General features: G+C 42.6%; 1 protein-coding gene across 2 annotated transcripts in view; it reads left to right on the forward strand.

Annotated features, from left to right (window-relative positions):
* The window catches only part of STXBP5 (syntaxin binding protein 5), a 429990-nt gene that overhangs the window by 329890 nt on the left and 80321 nt on the right, over positions 1–19779 (forward strand). For both annotated transcript variants that reach the window (XM_066595949.1, XM_066595950.1), the window contains exons 12-16: positions 1695–1842; positions 3863–3930; positions 11574–11614; positions 14982–15202; positions 16620–16789. In XM_066595949.1, the coding sequence (XP_066452046.1) occupies positions 1695–1842; positions 3863–3930; positions 11574–11614; positions 14982–15202; positions 16620–16789 (648 nt within the window). The remainder of the gene's footprint in view (positions 1–1694; positions 1843–3862; positions 3931–11573; positions 11615–14981; positions 15203–16619; positions 16790–19779) is intronic.

Here is a 19779-nt window from a genome sequence, read left to right on the forward strand (position 1 = left end):
AGGCACTTTGGTTGTTCCCGATCCTTTTGTTCCCATGGGAAATACAGAAAGCACGTGCTAGAGAAGTCTGGCAGTGACTTATTTCCCGCTTCTCATTGATAACACATAGACGCTCGGCCAAAAGCATGTGTGTTGTGGGAGTTGAGAGCAATCATTCGGCCAACGTTTTTTTAAGATATTTAACCACCTATATTTTAAAGCTGTTTACATACAAAATTGAGATTGCTATTCAGTGCAAATGTTAATGCCTGGATGCATATGTTAGTAATGCAATATTGATTGGGAAAAAATGGAAATAGCATTTTGAGGAGGGATTCTGAGTCTATTCTTTGGGTAATTTGAACTTGAATGAAAGATTTCATACTATTTTCATACATTTTAAATGTGTCTTATTTAGGGAAAATTATCTGTACCTGATATGCAACCATTCCTAAGGCCTCGTTCAAACAAGCGTGTGTTTGCGCGTACATAGGTGCGCACAAAACCGCGCTTCTATTTGAACCATTGGTTTCCCTATGATGTGTTCACATGTCCGTGTTTTGCAAGCATGCAAATGCCTGTACCTGCGAAAGATAGGACGTGCATGCACCACATGGTGCATGTAAATATTCCCCGCGAGTTGTCCCCTCAGTCACTGAACACTGTGATAGCACTATCGCAGTTTTCAGTGTTGATGGCACTCTCCGCGGGGAGTAAAGAATTCCCTGCCACATATATACACACACACACTCAACTCACCGCCACTGTGGGACTCAGGTGCGCTCTTTCAGCAGGCGGGGATTTAAAATCCCGGCCTGCTGAAAGGGCTGTATGTGATTGGCTGAGTGCTCAGCCAATCGCAGGCAGCGCTCAGCCATTCATTGAATGACAGCTGAGCGCTGCCTGTGATTGGTCACAGCGCTCAGCCAATCACAGGCAGCGCTAGGCCATTCATTGAAATTAATAAATGGCCGAGCGCTGCCTGTGATTGGCTGAGTGCTGTGACCAATTACAGGCAGCGCTTAGCTGTCATTCAATGAATGGCTGAGAGCTGCCTGTGATTGGCTGATTGCTCAGCCAATCAGATACAGTCGTTTCAGCAGGTGGGGATTTTAAATCTCCGACTGCTGAAAGAGATTCAGAGCATTTCCGAAGGACAAGCAGCTAGCCGCGCATGAGCCCCACAGTGGCAGAGAGGTGAGTATATATGTTTTTAATTTTTTTTACACATGCTAGGGATGATTTTCAGGGAATGGCTTATATTTAAAGCCCTTACCCCGACAATCACTGCAGGGGTTGCCGGCAGGCCATTGCCTCTTAATGGGGCCCCCGGCAGCAGCGGGGGCCCCATTACAAGCAATGGTACACGGAGCTTCATTCACCTGTGTTTTTGCAGATACATGGATGCGCAGTTTTGTGTGCACCTATGTACGTGCGAATACACTCTCATGTAAACGAGGCCTAAGTATGAGTTTTGAAGTGTGGCATACATGAGATAAAAAGAAAGGAATAGATATAAGTCTTGACTTTTAAAAGATCATATTAATAGTTGATAACAGGGATCGAGCTGGGATACAAGTTAGTTGTCACCAATGGAAATATGAACAGGTAAAATAAAGATAAGCTAAAGAAGTAACAGAAGGTAAATGAGCTCCATCCAAACAAACACTGTGAAACACATTTGATGTTATTTAGTATTTTTTTTTCTTTGACAGATATCCTATATTTGAAAACCCTTATCCCCTGAGTATACACGAGTCTCCTGTCACTTGCTGTGAGTATTTTGCAGACTGCCCTGAGGACCTCATCCCTGCACTTTATTTTGTTGGAAACAGACAAAAGAGGCAAGGTTACAGTAAAAAGGTGAGTGCTGATGACATTCATACAGTGTTATTACAAATAAATAAATCTTGTAATTTGTATAGCGCCAACTTACTCCACAGTGCTTTCAAGTAATTTATTTGTTACCCCTCACCAAGCTGGGTACTCATTTTACCGACCTTGGAAGGATGGAAGGCTGAGTCAACTTTGAGCCGGCTACTTGAACCTTCAGGTTGTGAGCGAGAGCTTAGGACTGCATTTATGCTGTTTTAGCACTCTGCGCCGGTCAGGGCTCCTACAAATGATCTTCCTGATTTGAAACCCTCATAACTCACTTTTAATGACACTCAGATACATAACCCTTTCCCAGATATTTAACCCTTTCCAATCTACTGTCTGACCTGTGAAGACATTATGATTTAAGGCTGTACAGCTCTGATGTTGGGTTCTCTTACTGTATATTGCCAGCCTCTCTGCTGTCAGAGCCTATCCAACGTGTCACCACATGCAGTACTGGCTTTAGCCAGCATTTGTATTTGGCGCCATTGTATAACAGCAGAAAAAGAGTAAGCCCCCTAGGAAAACCAGGATACAAATTGAATTGGAAAGGGTTAATATCACTTGAAACTCAAAAAGCTTTGTTGCACAATGTGAGCCCCCTTTGTCACTCGACACACAGCAAGCCTGTAGTCCACTTTTTGCCATACATGTTGTAGCGGATCACGATTGACTGATGCAGTGACTTCTGTGATGCGTACTTGCAGATCATGCATGGTGGGTGGTAAGGGTGACAAGTAGACTCTAACACTCCCCCTAAGAGAAAAAAAATCACAAGGCGTAAGGTCCAGGGAATGTGGAGGCCAAGAAAGAAGTTCACAATCATCATGATCTACACAGTCAATCCATCTTTTTGGTAGTCTCCGCACACTGCTGACTTCATTGAAAAAATGATGTTGCAAGTTGCTCTGTTGGAAAATGTAACCTAGGACATCCTGTTTTGGCTGCAGCAAAAATCATGTCTGTAGGATGACCAGGTTCGAAATCCTTGTAATTGTTTGCTTATGGAAAAAGAAGGGACTGGGTACTTTTCTACAGGTTATAGCGCAAAACGCAATCACCTTGTGGGAGTCGCACATACACTCCACATTGTCAGATGGGTTTTTCCTCCCTATACACTGATATTACTTTTGTTAACAGTGCATGGAAGGTGCAAGGAGGCTTAATCACTAAACACTAAAGATTCCATCAAACCATCAGTTTCTATTAGAGTTTGCATATTCTCGCAAAAACAACGTTGCCTCACTTTGTCATCAGGTTTTAGGACCTGTAACAATTGCAGTCAGTAGGCATAAGACCGCAAACATTTGTTCAGAATCTCCCACACAGTTGGCTGCAGGACGTCCAATTCTCTGCTCGCTCTGACGCCGGACTTCTTAGGACTGCGTGGGAAACTAGCACAGACACGCTCCACTGTTTCTACGGTGACTGGTGGATGGACGGATGATTTTCGTTTACTGATGCAACCTTTTGCCTTAAAATTGGAGTATCGCTTACGAATTCAGCGCCCGCTGAGGGAATCTTCACCAAACTTTGTTTGAAAATGACGTTGCAGACTAATAGACTGATAGGCATGAAAATCAAGGACACAAAACTCTCTTCTGTCTTTCTTGGCAGCCATTTCATCTCATATTTCCCTAGCGATGACTACGGTAGAATAAAATTTTTTGGGCCTCATTAGGTAAAATGTCTAACATTAAGACTGTCCTTCCCATAGCAACCACTTGCCGCACAGCTTTCATTTTACTTCCACGGCTGGAGAAATGAAAGTTGCACTGTGATGAATTGCTATAGGCAGCAAGGACAGTCTTACTGTGAGACATTTTGCTAAATGAAAATTTTTGAGTTCCTGTTTTCCATTGATATCAAAGTTTTGTATCTGAGTGTCCTTAAATGTGAGTTATTTGTTTCAAAATGGGAAGATGATTTGTAATAACCCTGTATATGTAATTATATTGTGTTTTTTTTTTTCGTATGGCTCATATATTCTGGTCTGGTTTTACAGGAATGGCCCATCAGTGGTGGTAACTGGGGAGTTGGCACTCAAAGTTACCCAGAGATAATAATCACAGGGTAAGTCACTGTCACAGTATAGTAGTAATTACTTATATCACTCTGTTAATTAGGTACAAAACGTAAAGCAGTTGCATCCAGATATAAAGTCATAACTAGAGATGAGCGAGCACCAAAATGCTCGGGTGCTCGTTACTCGGGACGAAATTATCGCGATGCTCGAGGGTTCGTTTCGAGGAACGAAGCCCATTGAAGTCAATGGGCGACTCGAGCATTTTTGTATATCGCCGATGCTCGCTAAGGTTTCCATTTGTGAAAATCGGGGCAATTCAAGAAAGTGATGGGAATGACACAGCAACGGATAGGGCAGGCGAGGGGCTACATGTTGGGCTGCATCTTAAGTTCCCAGGTCCCACTATTAAGCCACAATAGCGGCAAGAGTGCCCCCCCCCCAACAACTTTTACTTCTGAAAAGCCCTCATTAGCAATGCATACCTTAGCTAAGCACCACACTACCTCCAACAAAGCACAATCACTGCCTGCATGACACTCCGCTGCCACTTCTCCTGGGTTACATGCTGCCCAACCCCCCCCCCACACACACACACACACACGACGCAGTGTCCACAGCACACACCAAAGTGTCCCTGCGCAGCCTTCAGCTGCACTCATGCCAAACCTCCCTCATGTCTATTTATAAGTGCGTCTGCCAGAGGAACCGCAGGCACACAATGCAGAGGGTTGGCACGGCTAGGCAGCGACCCTCTTTAAAAGGGGCGATAGCCCACAATGCTGTACAGAAGCAATGAGAAATATAATCCTGTGCCACTGCCATCAGGAGCTGCACACGTGGGCATAGCAATGGGGAACCTATGTGCCACACACTATTCATTCTGTCAAGGTGTCTGCATTACCCAATCAGACCGCGGTTTTTTATAAATAGTCACAGGCAGGTACAACTCCGCAATGGGAATTCCGTGTGCACCCACAGCATGGGTGCCTCCCTGGAACCCACCGGCTGTACATAAATGTATCCCATTGCATTGCCCATGACAGCTGATGTAACGTCAGCTTTAATGCAGGTGGGCAAAAAATTTATTGGATTACACTGTAGGCGAGGGCCCCAAAAAATTGGTGTACCAACAGTACTAATGTACCTCAGAAAAATTGCCCATGCCCAACCAAGAGGGCAGGTGAAACCCATTAATCGCTTTGGTTAATGTGGCTTAATTGGTAACTAGGCCTGGAGGCAGCCCAGTTAAAGTAAAAATTGGTTCAGGTGAAAGTTTCAACGCTTTAATGAGCATTGAAACGTATAAAAATTGTTTACAAAAATTATATGACTGAGCCTTGTGGGCCTAAGAAAAATTGCCCGTTCGCCGTGATTACGTGAGGTTTCAGGAGGAGGAGCAGGAGGAGGAGGATGAATAGAATACACAGATTGATGAAGCAAAAAGGTCCCCGTTTTTGATGGTGATAGAGAACGATGCTTCCATCCGCGGGTGCAGCCTACGTATTGCTTAGGTATTGCTGCTGTCCGCTGGTGGAGAAAAGAAGTCTGGGGAAATCCAGGCTTTGTTCATCTTGATGAGTGTAAGCCTGTCGGTACTATCGGTTGGCAGGCGGCTACGCTTATCTGTGATGATTCCCCCAGCTGCACTAAACACCCTCTCTGACAAGACGATAGCCGCAGGACAAGCAAGCACCTCCAGGGCATACAGCGCGAGTTCAGGCCACGTGTCCAGCTTCGACACCCAGTAGTTGTAGGGGGCAGAGGCATCACCGAGGATGGTCGTGCGATCGGCTACGTACTCCCTCACCATCCTTTTACAGTGCTCCCGCCAACTCAGCCTTGACTGGGGAGCGGTGACACAGTCTTGCTGGGGAGCCATAAAGCTGGCAAAGGCCTTGGAGAATGTTCCCCTGCCTGTGCTGTACATGCTGCCTCATCTCTGCGCCTCCTCTGCTACCTGGCCCTCGGAACTGCACCTTCTGCCACTAGCGCTGTCGGATGGGAATGTTACCATCAGTTTGTCCGCCAGGGTCCTGTGGTAGAGCATCACTCTCGAACCCCTTTCCTCTTCGGGTATGAGAGTGGAAAGGTTCGCCTTATACCGTGGGTCGAGCAGTGTGTACACCCAGTAATCCGTAGTGGCCAGAATGCGTGTAACGCGAGGGTCTCGAGAAAGGCATCCTAACATGAAGTCAGCCATGTGTGCCAGGGTACCTGTACGCAACACATGGCTGTCCTCACTAGGAAGATCACTTTCAGGATCCTCCTCCTCCTCCTCCGGCCATACACGCTGAAAGGATGACAGGCAAGCAGCATGGGTACCCTCAGCAGTGGGCCAAGCTGTCTCTTCCCCCTCCTCCTCATGCTCCTCCCCCTCCTCCTCAACGCGCTGAGATATAGACATGAGGGTGCTCTGACTATCCAGCGACATACTGTCTTCCCCCGCCTCCGTTTCCAAGCGCAAAGCGTCTGCCTTTATGCTTTGCAGGGAACTTCTCAAGAGGCATAGCAGAGGAATGGTGACGCTAATGATTGCAGCATCCCCGCTCACCATCTGGGTAGACTCCTCAAAGTTTCCAAGGACCTGGCAGATGTCTGCCAACCAGGCCCACTCTTCTGTAAAGAATTGAGGAGGCTAACTCCCACTACGCCGCCCATGTTGGAGTTGGTATTCCACTATAGCGCTACGCTGCTCATAGAGTCTGGCCAACATGTGGAGCGTAGAGTTCCACCGTGTGGGCACGTCGCACAGCAGTCGGTGCACTGGCAGATTAAACCGATGTTACAGGGTCTGCAGGGTGGCAGCGTCCGTCTTGGAGTTGCGGAAATGTGCGCTGACCCGGCGCACCTTTCCGAGCAGGTATGACAAGTGTGGGTAGCTTTTCAGAAAGCGCTGAACCACCAAATTAAAGACATGGGCCAGGCATGGCACGTGCGTGAGGCTGCCGAGCTGCAGAGCCGCCACCAGGTTACGGCCGTTGTCACACACGACTATGCCCGGTTGGAGGCTCAGCGGCGAAAGCCAGCGGTCGGTCTGCTCTGTCAGACCCTGCAGCAGTTCGTGGGCTGTGTGCCTCTTCTCTCCTAAGCTGAGTAGTTTCAGCACGGCTTGCTGACGCTTGCCCACCGCTGTGCTGCCACGCCGCGCGACACCGACTGCTGGCGACGTGCTGCTGCTGACACATCTTGATTGCGAGACAGAGGTTGCGTAGGAGGAGGAGGAGGAGGGTGGTTTAGTGGAGGAAGCATACACCGCCGCAGATACCAGCACCGAGCTGGGGCCCGCAATTCTGGGGGTGGGTAGGACGTGAGCGGTCCCAGGCTCTGACTCGGTCCCAGCCTCCACTAAATTCACCCAATGTGCCGTCAGGGAGATATAGTGGCCCTGCCCGCCTGTGCTTGTCCACGTGTCCGTTGTTAAGTGGACCTTGGCAGTAACCGCGTTGGTGAGGGCGCGTACAATGTTGCGGGAGACGTGGTCGTGCAGGGCTGGGACGGCACATCGGGAAAAGTAGTGGCGACTGGGAACCGAGTAGCGCAGGGCCGCCGCAATCATGCTTTTGAAAGCCTCCGTTTCCACAAGCCTATACGGCAGCATTTCCAGGCTGATCAATTTGGCTATGTGCACGTTTAACGCTTGAGCGTGCGGGCGCGTGGCGGCGTACTTGCGCTTGCGCTCAAACAGTTGCGCTAGCGACGTCTGGACGCTGCGCTGAGAGACATTGCTGGATGGGGCCGAGGACAGCGGAGGTGAGGGTGTGGGTGCAGGCCGGTAGGCACTCGTGCCTGTGTCCTCAGAGGGGGGTTGGATCTCAGTGGCAGGTTGGGGCACAGGGGGAAAGGCAGTGGTGCAAACCGGAGGCGGTGAACGGCCTTCGTCCCACCTTGTGGGGTGCTTGGCCATCATATGCCTGCGCATGCTGGTGGTGGTGGCTCCCCAGCTGATCTTGGCGCGACAAAGGTTGCACACCACTGTTCGTCGGTCGTCAGGCGTCTCTGTGAAAAACTGCCACACCTTAGAGCACCTTGGCCTCTGCAGGGTGGCATGGCGCGAGGGGGCGCTTTGGGAAACAGTTGGTGGATTATTCGGTCTGGCCTCGGGTGACACCTGATCTCGCCAGCCGCTCACTGCAGTGGGGTGGTATAGGGCTTGAACGTCGCAGGGGGAAGTTGTAATGCCTTCCCTGTCTTTCTATTGGCTAGAAAAGCGCGCTAACGTCTCAGAGATGAAAGTGAAAGTAACTCGAACATCGCGTGGTACTCGTCACGAGTAACGAGCATCTCGAACACGCTAATACTCGAACGAGTATCAAGCTCGGACGAGTACGTTCGCTCATCTCTAGTCATAACCTATCCACGGGATAGGGGATAATTTTATGATTGTGGGTATTTCAACCGCTGGGACCCCTACCAATCCTGAGAACAGAGGTCCAGAGTCCCACATGCATGGAGCAGAGGATGTGTAAGTGTGCTGCAGGTCCATTCATTTCAATGCGAGTGGCGGAGATTGCCTAATGCTTGTATGTGTCAATTTTGAACTCTCCCATTGACACGAATGAAGTGGCGTCCTCCACTTCATTCATTTATGCATGGACCTTCAGGACCACTCTTCTCCAGATCCGTAGCAGTTCATGCAGTTGGACTCCCACCAATTATAAATTTAGGTACAGGTATTCCTCTATTCTGTAAATATGGTATAATTTTATAACAATCCCTTTAATTAGACAATGCAAATTATGTTTCCTGCTACCAGAGAACAGTGCATTTTGGGAACTAAGAACTCACACACAATGTCTGAACTAAGGGACCATACTGTATCTTCACACGCCTAAAAATAATGTTTACTTTTTTTCAAGCGAGAGATATACTGTGCTTCATGTGTCTGTAATACAGCAGTCTGTATGATAGAATAAAAACTGAAATAACTCAAAATTGAAAAAAAAAAAAACTACTAATGAGCATAAATGTATTTTCATTATTACTTAATTTTGTAGACGTTAAAGGGGAACCTGTCAGGTCCACTAAGCTGCTCAGGAAGCATGGCATAGTGACAGACACACTAAATTCAGTTATCTGCCAGTTATACAGATTGGTTTTGTAGTTTTGCAGATCTTACTTTGCAGGGTTGGACTGAAGATGAATTCAGTGAAGCTCAGTCATATTTGTTTATTCATGCTCCCCGCCTTCCTTCTCCCTCGTAATGCTGATTGGCAGGTCCTTCTGCATGTTCCGTATTACAGAATGTACCATACACTGCAATACTGGAGTATTGCAGTATATTGTACATGCAATCAGCCAATCACTAGTTGAAGTCCCCTATGGAGACTGAAAAAAAAAAAACATAACAAAGATTTTATTAGTAAATTTAAAATAAGAAAAGTTGAAAAAAACGTTTGCTATTCATTCCATCCCAAAAATAAAAAAATTACATTAGTTGTATCACCGCATTTGTAAAACTCCAATTTATTAACCTGATAAGGACCATGTGCTGAAATATATGGTGCCTGGTCCTGGGCTTTATTCTCGGCCAATACTAAAAATACGGTGCCATATGAAAGCTTCTGCAACCTCACAGGAGTAGTTCTGATCCTGGGCTGCAATTGACATTTAAGGTTCCAGATGTAAAGGCAGTAGCGGTTTGTAAAAATACTTAAAAGAATAAGTAAAAAAAATTACAGAATACAATTAAAAAAATATATATAAAAAAGAAAGCGATCCATTGCTGTCGCCAACTGAAGCCATCGCTATATCCCCCCTGTAATCTGAGACTATACAGCTTTATATATCAAAATGTCCAAAACCAAATGAAGAACCCATTCCTGTACTTTATTCTAGTGTAAATATACTAATTTTAAAAAGAAAAAACTTTAAATATAAACATTTTTTTTTTGCTTTTTACCAGTAATAAAACAAAGTAATAAAAGACATGTGTTCCCCAATATGGTACCAGTAAAAGCTGTACCTCTCCCTGCAAAAAACAAGCCCTCACACTACCCCATCAACAGAAACTAAAAAATTATGGTGGTTATAAGATGGTGACAGAAAGCAATTTTTAAAAAATAATTCAACATAAAAACCTGACCCACAGAATAAAGATAACATTTCCTTTTTAACAAACATTGCATGCTGTAAAAAAAAAACACCCCCAAATGTTGAAATTGGATTTTTTTCCCCAGTTCGTCCCAATGTTTAAAACTTCTCTCGTACATAATATGGTACATTAAATGGCTTTGTTGCTGGAAAAATAAACACTGGTTTTAATTTTTTTTCATTCTTATTTCAAAAAATCATTTTTTGAAAGTGAGGATGAAAAAACGAAAACAAAAAAGTGCTACGACAGAAAGGAGTTAAAGCTGAAGATGGTAACTTACAGCCCTTTTACACAGGCAGATAAGTCTTTCATATTTCCGCATCCAGCAGGAATCTGAATGATTATAGGTCAGTGTAAACGCATGCGCGACTGAAAGACTAGCGAGAATTTGTTCGCTTTTCGTCCGGCATTCAGTTTCTGCATGCAGAAAGTGGATCGATGGATTGGCCCACGTAGACAGGCAGAATGATTGCCTGTTTGCTGTAAATGAAGGCGAATAGGCTAAAACGATCCCCAACCCACCTCCATTCACTGGCGTAAAAGCGTAGGAACGCCTATCGCTGAGACAACCTGTCGTACATCTGCGTCCAACAGTTTGTCCCGTGGAAAAAGACCGTTAGGTTTAACTAGATGTTTTTATTTGCAAGATTTGTGACCCATGATACAGTATTTGTTCTTATTACTCTCCTTGAAATAAAGAGTGTTTTTAGTACTTTTAAAGCAGTTGAAGGGAATATTTTACCAAGAATTTAGTTCCGAAGTGTCAGTCCGGTTTTGTTTAAGAGAATAGTTCATAGGAAACATGCATGGATGCATGAAATGTTCCTCAAATTTGTGAATGGAATGCTACAAAAAAAAAATCTCAGCCCTTGCTTCAATGAACACCATGCCGGCAAATGGTGTTTATAATTAAAATCTGGGTCAAACGAGCATTAAACTTTCATATCAATGATTTTTAGAGCTGCATTTGAGAAAATGGAACAGATGTAATCTGAGTTACAGTTACATTTTTTTAAAATGCATTTGTGTAAAGGAACATATTACATTGGAAAGCTCATTCTGGGAAAGACGTGTTTGCAGTTTTCTTTTTACTGATGATAAGTGACATTCAGTAAAGTCTCTGAGTTCAGGGGAGTTTAATATTGTGTCTCTTACATTTTAAATGTACTTCTAGAAAGTTCTGAAAAATAACACACATTCAGATCACTATTCAGCTTCATACTAATAACTATTCCGCAAGGGTGCGCATAGACTGCACTTCAGGCCCAGGTGCCTCCATGAAGTACTCTATTCTCCCTCAAAGGCAACAAACTTTCTGTAATACTTCATGTGTTTGAGCATGCCACATCTTCTCCTCAATTAATTTGGTTAGGAAATAAGGTTAGGAGTCTTATTCAAATCCCAAATATAGCTTTGTGTATCTGGCTTTGCTAAAATTTATGCCAGTTGGTTTATGAAAAACATCTATTCTGCCTGCACTTTATCTAATCTACACCTTATTTCTAATAAGCATTTTTTTTAATCATTGGTGTGCGAAGAAATGATGTACATGCTGATGTTTAATGAACAGTAAAAGATGTTTCTACTTGTGTTTTTTAGTCATGCAGATGGATCCATCAAATTTTGGGATGCTTCAGCAAGTGAGTTTTTTTTCTTTTACATCCGAATTGGAAAAACATAACCTTAGGATTTCCATAAACTATGCTGCTCTGGACATGGTTTTAGTTTGCCTCTTTGTCTGTTACGGTGTAGTACTTACTATTCATGTGATGAGGACCATTATGAACAGTGTATTAGTTGAAGCTTGCGCAATATTTAACAAACATTTTAACCAATTAAGAATATTGTGCTGCTTTAGCCTAAACATTGTACATTTCAGCACATTTTAAAACTGAAGCAGTTTAGTCATTGCATAAAATAGAAGTAACTTTTATAATCTTTTCATTTGGTTCTCCATGACGGCACCACTGGCAGTTGACCCTTGACCTCTGCATGGACAGGAATCAGAGGGGGGGGGAACCCTTTGCAATCCAATTTCCCTGCCACCTGCACGCTCCCCAGCAGGAGTTGCATTAAAACATGACACCTAAGACAACGGGCAGGGCAAGAATTATGTTTGTTGGTGAGCGTGTAATAACTTTGTTGAGACCAATCGATAATCTTCTTTGCCTTCTCAATTAAAGGGGTTGTCCCATGAAAAATATGGTTTATAGTTAAATCCAGCCCATAATTCTAAAAAATGTTTGCCATAACTCAGCTTACCTAAGAATAATTACTCCCTAGTAATGTGATCTCCACTTCCCAATTAAATAAAATTATATTGATCAATCTAATCTTGATATGAATAATGTTTTTATTTTATAAAAAGTTAGAACCAAGACAGTCTTAAGATACTGATGAGAAGAGCTTCTAGTTTCACATCTTTATTAATGTAAAACAATTTAGTCCTCAGTGGGTCTTGCGGAAATTGTATTCTCTCAGACCTAGCCCTTTAAACTGCTAGTTTGCTATGTATAGAACACAGTTCCTGGAATATGGTTTTCTTGGTAGTAATGAGATATGATAGACATGGTTGGCAAATTCATGCTTTTTCTATCAAGGATACTCACATAATGCTAAAGGCTCAATCTTTGTTTATAAGGTGGACTCTGACAGATCTCAAGAGATTAACTCGCTAATATTCTTTGAAATCAAAAGAATGAGAAAGAACACAAACTTCATTCTTTGGATGAGAAAAGGTCAATCCTGAAATATGGGCAGATAAATAAAATTATATTAAACAATAATTGGCCCTGTAGGCCATACACATCTAATTTCACCTGACAATGGCCTAACATTTTAACCTGACAGATCATATTTTTGACAGACAGGAATCTGCCGACATCCATCTTGAGAAGTGATTTGCATAAAATTATAAAATAATGGTTGGCTGAAATGGTCAAATTTGGCCATTGCATCTGACTTTTATGTGTATAGTAAGATTAAGAAGTAGAGAGAGCCTATTCCTTTAGTTTCAGGATAAAATCAAGGAGACAAGTCTCAAACAACACCATAGCAAAATTGATTAGGACCACATTATGGAATGTTACAGATTGCAAGAGAGGGAGATGCCTACACACTTCAAAGCCTGTTCAACTACAGCAATGGCATCCTTATGGGCTGAGAGGGTGGGTGATTTGTGAAATCAAAAATGATTAAATCTGAAGAACATCTACATGGTCCAGCCACCACAATAGAATTGATTTACTTAATGTTTTTACCTTTGGAAAGGAAGTTTTGCAGGCCAATTTCCCCCTCCTAGTTGTTCTAATTTTGTATATGCCCAGTGATGCCATCATAGAGTATTATATGGAATAAAGGAAGTATTACTGTTAATTCTATTTCCGTGAGTCCACTATGACGACATCCTTGTTCCTATCCAAATTTTATTTTGTTGTATGTGTTTCTCTTATTTTAATAAATGTTGACCAGCAAGTGAAGAAGTCGAGTGCAGAACTCTGGTAAAGACTGGTGAAATAAGCCATTTAATGGCTCTTTGATTTCAATCCCTACAGAGGTCAAGGATCAACCTGCAGTCACATTTTTATAGTGGACTGGAAACTAAGTTACCAGGTTGATTTATTTTTTCTGTTCATTTCCAAATATAGGCATCAATATAAACAGGGAACGCTTTCTATTCTTGATGTTGTTGTGGAGTATATGTATGCAATTTTCGATGCTTAAAGGGGTTGTCCCGCGGCAGCAAGTCTATACACTTCTGTATGGCCATAATAATGCACTTTGTAATGTACATTGTGCATTAATTATGAGCCATACAGAAGTTATAAAAAGTTTTTCACTTACCTGCTCCGCTGCTGGCGTCCTTGTCTCCATGGTTGCCGTCTAATTTTCGCCGTCTAAAATGGCCTAATGGCCAAATTAGACGCGCTTGCGCAGTCCAGGTCTTCTCCTGTTCTCTATGGGGCTCCGTGTAGCTCCGCCCCGTCACGTGCCGATTCCAGCCAATCAGGAGGCTGGAATCGGCAATGGACCGCACAGAAGAGCTGCGGTCCACGGAGGTAGAGGATCCCGGCGGCCATCTTCACCGGTAAGTATAGAAGTCACCGGAGCGCCGGGATTCAGGTAAGCGCTGTGCTGTTCTTTTTTTCAGTCCCTGCATCGGGGTTGTCTCGCGCCGAACGGGGGGGGGGGGGGGGTTGAAAAAAAAAAAACCGTTTCGGCGCGGGACAACCCCTTTAAGGAGACACGACATCACTCATGACCCACGTCGCAGGCCTCTCACCAGCTAAGCCAGAATTCTACTATTCACTGATGAGGTGCAAACAACCCCAAGCAGCTGTCTGTACATGGTTTTCTGGCTTGGTTTCCTATTCCCAATCATTGTTATAAAGGGTCTGACATTGATATGAAGGAATGCTGCCATCCAATAGGTGGCGCTGCAGAGGTAGTAATTCCATCCTTCTTACTTGCATAAATTACCCAGAGGAGCTTGCAAGACCTTATAGGTCTCCTTACTCACCTTCTAGGTGTCCCCACACCTCTTTTGGGTGCTCTCCTTGGGGAGAGACTATGCCATCCTCTGACCCACTCACCCCCTAGGTGTCTCCACACACTTTTTGGCTGCTCTCTTTAGGAAGACACAACACCCCTCCTGACCTACATATATGTAAAAACCTATTTGCTTGCTTTTTAAACTCCAATATAAGGTTATATATTTGTATATTGATATAAGTTTTGCAGACGAGAGAGAGAGAGATAATTGTACTCACTTATATTCGAAAGTTACTTCTTTTTCATTTCATGACTAAACTTCTTTATTTATGAAAAAGATAGCCAGCAAATGCAGTTTCTACCATAGAGGTCACCCTATTATATTGTATTGCATTGTCACCTCAGAATGCTTGCTGCTTTACTAGATTGAAGCAATGTTGAATTTATCATTTGTAAGTGACCTATCAAAATAGTAATTTGCATACGCTCCTAATATTTTCGGTTGTGTTTCCCTAGTAACATTGCAAATGTTGTATAAACTCAAGACTGCAAAAGTATTTGAGAAATCTCGAAATAAAGAAGATAAACCTAGCACGGACATTGTAGATGAAGATCCTTATGCCATTCAGATGATCTCCTGGTGCCCAGAGAGCAGGATACTATGTGTGGCAGGTGTCTCAGCCCATGTTATCATTTATAGGTTCAGCAAACAGGAAGTGACCACAGATGTCATCCCGGTAAAGACCATGCTTTACTTTTGCATGCCTACTTGAGTGGGAAGTCTAAAGCTTTTGCACAACTCTAAATTGATGGTGGCAGTCGTGCATCTATGAAAAATACAGTTTGGCTGTGGTAAACATAATATGTCACTTGAAGTTAATTGTGCACTCAGTATTGGGTGCATTCATTTGCTATACAAACAGACACAAGAATTTCACTGCCAGTAGGGAAACTCATAGAAGTGGTAGAGTACCTAGCGTTATAAAAAAAAAAGAATCACATCTGCTTTTTAGCCCGTTTTAGATGTATATTACATGTATTGTGCACCAAAGCCAGAATTTTTATTGCCTAACTTCCATATTTTACCCCTCTCCATTTGTGTAAGGGTTGTCCAGCAGTAGGCAAATATAACTTTTTTTTCCAGTCTTGTGTATGGGTTGGGTCTGGTGTTAAAGCTCAGCCCTATTCACTTGATAAATTAATGCAAATATAGGATTACAATAGGGGCATATTAACCCTTTCACTATTCTACTTTATGACTTTAAACATTTGCCACAACTAGGATGAGAATATAAGGGCAAGAGCTTAGATTTTGGTTCCCTATTTCTTTTGGTTTGCAGAGATTTTTGATGTCTCTAGTTTTGATGATTTGGTGAAGATGTGTGTTCATGCAGACTAGCATAAGTAGCACGTATGAACTCCACATATCTTGAACTTTTATTTTTAGCAGGTGTTGTACCTCTAAAGCTCTACTGAGTAACACTTTTAGCCACAAATATAGATTTTATACAGCTTTAAAAGCGTTATACTTTGATGCAAAATAGCATGAATGTTTCAAAAAATATAAAGTACTCTTTGGCATTTTCACAAAGTGCCAGGTGTCTACTTTTAGAAAATATATGAGACTTTTTTTTAATTTATAATTCAGCTTTTGTGTTTGCCAAAAGACTAAACATTGCCCCAAAACCCATGGCACTGAAAGGGTTAAAGCCTATGCTAGAAAAGATATAGATCACAGTTTTTTCCAAGATTAGTGAAGGAAATACTGTGATTTTTATTAGTTAGAATTGAAATAGTAGATTCTTTTTTCAACTAATTGAGTATATTCTGAAGCAGGCCTCTACAAATACTAGTTCCTGCAGTTTTTATTGCCCGGCTACTAATAACATTTTGAGTGATCTTCTTAACTTTTAAGCTCTTATGTTATTGGACACCCCTGATCTAGTATTAACTACAGAGATCTTTTTAATCGATTCTTTAGGCCATAGACCATGTCAGCATCAATAAAATTTAATTACTGGTACTTTTGTATACTTTTGATAAGTTATTTCCTTTGTAAATACATTGAACGTAGACTAGAAAGTAAAGTGCTTTTAGTTGATGTTCCTTGAATTTCATAGATTTCATGGTGTATTCTCTTTTTTTGATCTTAAGATGTTGGAAGTAAGGTTGCTCTATGAAATCAATGATCTTGAGTCCCCAGACATTGAACAAGTGCCAACACCCAGTGGAGGACCTAACTCCCAGCCCATTCCTCTTCAATCTCACCCATCCACAAGCAGCAGTTCATCCGATGGGATTCGTGATAACGTACCCTGTTTAAGGTGAGCTTTGTTTCATTTTTATGTTTTTTATATCTCAGTGCTATAGCTAAGGGTAAGTCTGCACTGACTTTAACTGCTCAATCAAGTTAATTGTATATTTAGTGGATATGAATTTTAGAGTTTCTTTTAAGGATAAACAAACCAGTAACAGTAACTATACTAGATATGATAGTTAAATATCATCTATGTTTTAAATGGCATCCTGCAGGCTTTTGTATCTGCACTTTTTATGTTACTTTGATTGTGAGGGTTTATTTGCGAGCACTGACTTGTTTAGAGATTTCAATTTTTTAAAACATAGAGGAACTGTTATATCACAGATGGCTTCTATGTGTCAATCTAAATGCTTTAAATATCATGTAAATTCAATTGTTCAACGTCCACCCTAAACATATATGCCATGCATTTGTTATTTTATCTGCATTCAGGTATTAACGCCATACAATGGGCGTCATGCAGTCTTGTTTCATGCATTCACTGATGGAGAAAGTTACTCACCTCTGATGGTCTGGAAGGGCCAAAACATGATCTGCAATTTGAATACCAACATCAGTAGAAATGTATTATAAATTCAGAATTTAGATACATTTTGCTAGATCGTGCGTTTTGTCTGCTTATATACTTATTTAAATATATAGTGCCTAGCAAATATATTCACCCACCTTTAAATACAGTTTTTTCCTGTTTTGTTGCATTACAACCTGGAATAAAATAGATGTTAATTTTGATTTTATGCAATGGACCTGTAAAAATAATGCAAATACTTCCAGTGAAAACAATTACAAAAAATGGCCATTACTTACTGAGTAAGGAGTGCATATAGATGCATCCTCTCACCATGCAGGTAGCTGACTACCAAATGAGGGAGCGAATTACACCTGTGCAGGACACTGATGAGACAGCCACTCGCACTGCCTCTTGATATAGAGGGGGGTGGCTGCTTGGCGTATACTCCCACACATAGTGGATACAAAGTGCCGACCTTTCTGATATATATAGTTCACCATGCTAATGACGCCATAATAATTCAGCGGGTTGCCCTGCACTTCCATCAGTGAACCACTTTATTTCAGCTACTCCATACTACTCTCCTTTTTTACAGTTGTTTTGGAGGCTCACAAGTGTCGCTTTTCATTTTTAGACAACGAGTACTCTTAAAACATCCTCCTTTTGAGTCATTTGTAAAACTTTCCAAAGGTTCTATTTTTTCATGGGTTCCTTATGAGTCGCTCTCGCGATGAAGCACGTAGAACCGCGAACTGAACAGTGATCTAAATATGAATTAAATTTTGTATCCAAATCTGAACGCTTTAGCGAACCGACTTGCTGGTCCAACTCACTGAACCCATCATCCATGTTGAGTTTGAACCAGAAATTCGATTCGCGACTCAAACCTTTTCCTCATCTCCATTTGGAGTTGGCTTCTCAGATTAGGGGTTAAACCACTTTAGGTCGTGTTATATGCTGACCCCACACTTATGTCGATATACCCAGTCCTGAATATTCCTAAACAAAGGGGGTTATCTACCAGACATCCAATCCCCCAATTTAAGCATTGCAACACCTCACAGCTATGATGAGTCGTACAGTCTCCACGTATGATTGCTGAGTAATATCCTCCCACATTGCTGTTTTTTACCCGGCAGGGTGGTTACTCACGATTTTGCACTTTTAGAGAGGTGGAGACATATATATTGATCACCTCTTTTACGCTGTCAGAAACAAGTTCACACTGGCACCATAGTCATTATTACATAGGTGCAAGGGGAGAGTTCTGTAGGCGATTGTCAGCACCTTTATTGTAGGTGCTCAAGATAGTACATAGCCTACCGCTAGTGTATATGCATATGGGTGATGCAATTTTCTTGCATCATCCTCACTTTATACATTTTTGTTTGTCTTTTGCTACTGGTCCTAAAAAAACATATTTAAAGTTTTTAAATTGCATTTAATAAAGGTTATATTTTAAAGGGGTCCTCTCCCATGACACTGTACACACTCCGTTGGGACTTCTTCCGCCCCTGGACTTCTTAGATCAGGGTTGTGTTCTAAAAAAATATCGCAATCTTTAAATATCCAATAGAGCACCAGTAAATTCAGTACAACAAAGTGGAAAGAATATGACACAACTACAAACCTGAAAAGAAAAGGCCACCCACCAAAGCTCACAGACCAGGCAAGGAGGGCATTAACTTCTTAGTTATGGACCTATTTTGTGCCTTAAAGGGGTTGTCCCGCGCCGAAACGGGTTTTTTTTTTTTTCAACCCCCCCCCCCCCGTTCGGCGCGAGACAACCCCGATGCAGGGACGTACAGAAAGCTTACCGGAGCGCTTACCTTAATCCCCGCGCTCCGGTGACTTCTATACTTACCTGTGAAGATGGCCGCCGGAATCCTCTTCCTCCGTGGACCGCAGCTCTTCTGTGCGGTCCATTGCCGATTCCAGCCTCCTGATTGGCTGGAATCGGCACGTGACGGGGCGGAGCTACACGGAGCCTGCATTCTGCACGAGCGGCTCCATTGAAGAGAGCAGAAGACCAGGACTGCGCAAGCGCGGCTAATTTGGCCATCGGAGGGCGAAAATTAGTCGGCACCATGGAGACGAGGACGCCAGCAACGGAGCAGGTAAGTAAAAAACTTTTTATAACTTCTGTATGGCTCATAATTAATGCACAATGTATATTACAAAGTGCATTAATATGGCCATACAGAAGTGTATAGACCCACTTGCTGCCGCGGGACAACCCCTTTAATGACAAAGCCAGATGAGGGCTTGATTTTATTTATTTATTTATTTATTTTTGCGTGACAGGTTGTATTTTTCAATAGCACTACTGGGGAATGTATACAGTGTTGTAAAAGTTTTAGACATTTTTGGGGGATTGATGTGAGGAAAAGCAAAACAGAAATCCCACCGTCACTATAGATTTTTGTTTTATTGGTGTTCACTGTGCAAAAAAAAAAAAAAAAATTATATGTTTTGTTTAAATA

This window comes from Eleutherodactylus coqui, chromosome 3 (assembly GCF_035609145.1).
Source record: "Eleutherodactylus coqui strain aEleCoq1 chromosome 3, aEleCoq1.hap1, whole genome shotgun sequence".
NCBI lineage: Eukaryota > Metazoa > Chordata > Amphibia > Anura > Eleutherodactylidae > Eleutherodactylus > Eleutherodactylus coqui.